A 5,180-nucleotide genomic window follows, 5' to 3' on the forward strand; every position below is an offset into this window, starting at 1 on the left:
CTGTCAATACGTCAATATTAGTAAGAAGTCGTATTGAGAAACAATCACGTACAGCCAGGAGAACCCCACCCCAGCCAGCAGCCCCTGTGCGATCGCGACGCACAACTACATAGCTGGCTGAAAAGAGTTCCCCGTCAAAAACAGAGCTTGTCAAAAAGGTTTCAGTTACAGCAATTAGGTCGTAATTACATTGTGTGACACTATTATAAAACACAGAAGTCTTAGAACGCAATCCACGAACATTTTGGTAGTAACACTTTAAGTTTTTACACGTTTTGCGCTTATTGTTTCCTGTCTTGATGGGCACGAAAGTTCTGCCGCCAGGGTTTGATGCAGATTCCCTCGGCCCAAACTCCTGGTAACATTATTAGTTCGACAAATTTTGTTGGCACCACAAGTTTGAACGACGCATAATTGCCACGAGCTTTAAGTGCTTCCACCAAACAGACGTCGTTTCCGCACACAAAGTTTAAGTGATTTCTCACCTGCTCTACTATGGTCCCCTCTTGGACGTAGTAAAGGTGTAGGTAACTTTTCTTTTCCGAATCACACAATGTAGTGGCTCCGGGAGCGGCAGTACCCCGCAAAACCACAGGCAATGAGCCGCGGGTACGCCTACGTTCCACTTTAGTCCACTCGTCCATTTGGTCATCCTGATTCTGTTTCAATGTGTGATGGTTCGTCACTGGTTTAGGGGGCTGTGCAGGTAATGAAGGACGTGGTGACATAGAACCAATTTGCAGAATACTAGGGATCGACTCAGTAGTAGCATTTTCCTTCTGCACACTCTTTTTTGTAGTTTTTGATTTAGTTGCAGCGAGTATTAAAACCACAATGTTTACCACGTCTTTACCGCATAACTAATACGTCACATTTTTTAATTACGACACTGCCAGTAAGCACAAAAATGAATGTGACAATTCATTTAATCTACTTTATAGCCTAGGTTTTATTTTCATCATCATCAACCCATTTATACGTTCCACTAATGGGCACGGGTCCGCCATGCTAGCCCAATGCGGGTTGGGGACTTCACTTTCAGAGGCTTTGTTTTCCCCGAAAAGCTCATAGTGAATTTCAAATTAAATTTTGCACATAAATTCCAAGAAACTCATGAGATGCGAAGGATTCGAACCCACGGCCTCTTAAGTGCGAGATGGTAGTTGGAAACACAAAAACGAAGTCACCAATACAAAGTATTGGGTTGGCGACAATCCGTGTAATATATACCTAATTATAATCACTTCACTATGTAACAAACAGTCAAAAAGGTACTGTTTCTGTGAGTCTAGTGTCTGGTCTCCGTCTCACATCTTCCGAAACAATTACTGTCAAATAAGTAAATGTGTCTAGAAATTCGAATAAGTCTAGATATTTCTATGTTGACAAAAAGAAAACATTGAATAATAATAGAAATATGACTATAAATGCAAATAGCCGGTGGAATGTTATCTCACTGGTTTTAATTTTTTTGTTTTCACTCAATTTTTTACAAGGTCTATCGCTACAACTTAGCATTTTCACGTTTTACGAGAGATCTTGTATGTACAACGATCGCCATGTCATTGTGGCGACGTTTGTAGACGTGTCACCTCGATATGATCATTTTGATCGATCGACACGAATCACGCCCCCATACAAATCTCCCCTTTTTTTCTATGGGTTCAACCTGAGCACAAGATCCTTGTTCCGTGCAGCTGTGTCTAAAATACAGATAGCCCTATTGATGGCTGACCTCCGCTAAGAGATGGCACCTCAAGAGAAGATTACTTATTTGACAGTAATTGTTTCGGGAGTACACCCCCTGACTGTCAAATCTGTTTAATATAGAGGCAAGAAAAGAGTAGCTGTACCCCTGAAATTTTACTTATATGGCTGTCACAGTACAATTATGGTTTTCTTTTTTTTTATGACGGCACGAACAAGCCTGTTCATAACAGTTGCAGTGCCACTCAGTGCTTTAAGCCGCAAAGACCGGAGGCCCCTCCGCCACTGCACCCGTCACCCTGAGACATAAGTTGACAAGCTTTACGTAGCTCCGTAGTGGTGTTTACATGATACAGTACTAGGCTCATTGTCAATAAATTATTTTTTGTATTCGTTTCAAATGCATGTCACAACAATACAAGTTCCATTGGGCAAGCATTTATTGCTATGACACCCGTAGTGATATTGCACTTAGTCGCTATTTTTATGTTTACATTATTTTATAAATTACATATATATTTAAACACATGTTAAATTTTTATTGAATTCATATTCAATTATTTTTTGTGAAATTACTCTACTAGTTTGTTATAATTATTAATACAAAGATCGAACACTCAGAAAAAATTCCTTCGATCCGGCCGGGTTCAAGGCAAGCACGTAGAAAAATTCGTGAGGTCCGCTGGTTCGTTCCGTGGCTTAGTTGGTATAGCGTCTGTCACGGTAAGCTAGAAGACGTCGGTTCGAATCCGGCCGGATCGAAGAAATTTTTGCTGAATGTTCGATCTTTGTATTAATAATTATAACAAACTAGTGGAGTAATCACAAAAAATAATTGAATATCAATTTTTTTTTTTATTTTTTTTTTTATTTTTTTTTTATACCTGACAGGCAAATGACTCCACTCCACCTGATGTTAAGTGGAAAGTGGTATCCAAACGCGAAGGAACCTAGTGCAGCGATGGAATCCTCACTGCACTAGCCGCCTCCACCCTGCCTGCCTACAATATGCCTCTTCACGCCTCGTTTGAAGGACCCCATATCATAAGAGGGAGGGAAGACATGTGCCGGAAGGGAGTTCCATTTGTCAACCGTGCGGCAGAGAAAGGAGCCACCGAACCTTTTAGTACGCGATGGAATGCGGCAGGTAGTGAAACGGTGACTACGAAGGCCAGCACGCGTGCTTCTGAGCAGGAACGGGGAAGGGGGGATGAGGTTGAACAGCTCCTCAGAGCACTCACCATGGTACATGCGGTAAAAGGCGCTAAGCGATGCAACATCTCTACGCAGTTGCAGAGGTTCAAGGCGTGATGAGACCTCTTCGTCGCCTATAATTCGAGTAGCACGACGCTGTAATTTATCCAAGGCATCGAGTAGGTACTTGGCGGAGCCGTCCCACAAGTGCGAACAATACTCAACGCAAGACCGGACCTGTGTTTTGTACAGCAGGCATAACTGGTCCGGCGTGAAAAAACGTCGCACCTTGTTCAGGACTCCGAGTTTCCGTGAGGCTGTTTTGATCACAGATTCGATGTAGCTCCTTGGATTCAAATCACAGCAGATTTCCATACCGAGCAAGGTGAAACTGCTCCGAGGTGAAAGTGCTGTGCTCATCAGAGAAGGCATGAGAAGGAACGGCGACAATTTTGTTGTTAACGCGCAAACCTGTGTTTTCTTGGCGTTGAACTCAACAAGATTACTGGATCCCCATGCAGATATGAGGTCCAATATCCTATTGAGCTCAACGACAAGATCAGATCGCTCTCTGTCAGTATCGGCGCGCCCAGCTGCGGGGAATCCATGATATCCCCCATGAACAGTGCTATCATCTGCATAACAATGAATATTCCCAAGTGGAAGCATATCATTTATATGCAGAAGGAAAAGCGTGGGAGATAGGACGGATCCCTGCGGTACGCCGGCGTTCACATTCACGAACCTCGAAATGCTGCCGTCAGAAACGACGCGAATTCTCCGCTCACGAAGGAAATCGGCAATCCAGCTGCATAACAATTCAATAAACATTTAAAATACAGCGAATAGCGACATCTCTCGCCAGGACTGGTAACTGTAAAGGTACTAGCTGGGTGATAAATCTTTCATAGATTTCTCATAAATGGCGCTACGACTAAAAAGTCGTTGAAAAAACCAAATACAAAGACACGACGCAAGCACATAGAAAAATTCGTGAGGTCCGCGGGTTTGCTCCGTGGCTTAGTTGGTATAGCGTCTGACACGGTAGGAACCGCCCAGCTTCTCGATTCGCGTTGGTGACGTCGACGTCCAGGTGGGGCAGTACTTAAAATACTTGGGCCTCATCTTGGACGGTCGCTGGGATTTCGAGGAGCACTTCCGGCGCCTGGTACCCCGGATTGATAGGGTGGCGGGTGCATTGCACCGGTTGCTGCCCAACCTGGGGGGCCCTTCGGAGGGAGTTCGCCGTTTATACGGTGGGGTGGTGCGATCCGTGGCCCTGTATGGGGCACCCGTCTGGTCACACCGACTGACGGGCGTCCGGCGTTGCAGAGCCATGCTCAATGGCGTGCAGCGCCGCATGGCCATAAGGATCGCACGAGGATACCGCACCGTATCCTTTGACGCGGCGACTGTCCTGGCGCGGTTTCCCCCGCTGGACATTCTGGCGGAGATGGACGCGCGTATTTACACGCGCCTCCGCCAGGCGGAAGAAGCTGCGCCGCCGGAAGTGCGGTGGCAGGAGCGCCGACGGGCGTTCGAGAAGTGGCGCGAGAGGCTGGAACAGCCGTGGATCTCGCGCCAGCGCGCCGTCGGCGCGATCCTGCCCAACCTCGAAGTCTGGTTGAGCCAGCGAAAGTGCGTCACCACGTTCCGACTGACACAGATACTCACCGGGCACGGATGCTTCGGTGAGTATCTGAATCGGATCGGACGCGAGTCGACGACGCAGTGCCACCACTGTGGGAGGGACCAGGATTCCGCCCAGCACACGCTGGAGGAGTGCCCCGCATGGGCCTCCGAGCGGAACATCCTGGTTGCCCGGATCGGGCGAGATCTCTCTCCGCCAGGCATAGTAGCGGCTATGTTGGCGGATCAAGAGTCCCATGAGGCAGTGGTCTCCTTCTGTGAAGCGGTGATGCTTCAGAAGGAGGTCGCCGAGCGTGATCGGGAGAGGGCCGATCCCGCTCGGCGGCGGCGTACCTTCGCGGCTGCGGGCGATCGGAGCGGGGGCTCCGTTCGCCAGTAAGTTAGGCAGCCGCGAGGAGGACGACGGGGCGGTGTGGCCCGCTTCGTCGTGAGGAGAGGAGGGGGAGGACGTAGCTCCTCCAAGGTGCTGGGGGGTTCCGGTGCGCAAAGTCGATCCCGGATCCTTCCCACTAGAGCACCCGAGAAGGCCACCGTGGGGTTTTAGCCGGTAGAAGTCCGGCATAACCTCCCGCTGCCCCCGCGGCGGAGAGGTATCCTAGGAGGATTTCCCCACGCAAAAAAAAAAAAAA

The 5,180-nt window shown here is 48.1% G+C and overlaps 1 protein-coding gene across 1 annotated transcript; it reads left to right on the forward strand.

Annotated features, from left to right (window-relative positions):
• Positions 1 to 1,747: 1,747 nt before the first annotated feature.
• Positions 1,748 to 4,519, forward strand: LOC113234619 (the record flags this gene model as incomplete). The annotated part of the gene is made up of 2 exons (XM_026469973.1): positions 1,748 to 1,780; positions 3,950 to 4,519. Coding segments are annotated over exons 1-2 (603 nt in total), but the record flags the coding sequence as incomplete, so codon positions are not given.
• Positions 4,520 to 5,180: the final 661 nt, after the last annotated feature.

This window comes from Hyposmocoma kahamanoa, unplaced genomic scaffold (assembly GCF_003589595.1).
Source record: "Hyposmocoma kahamanoa isolate Upper Pololo Valley unplaced genomic scaffold, ASM358959v1 85993, whole genome shotgun sequence".
Classification (NCBI taxonomy): Eukaryota; Metazoa; Arthropoda; class Insecta; order Lepidoptera; family Cosmopterigidae; genus Hyposmocoma; species Hyposmocoma kahamanoa.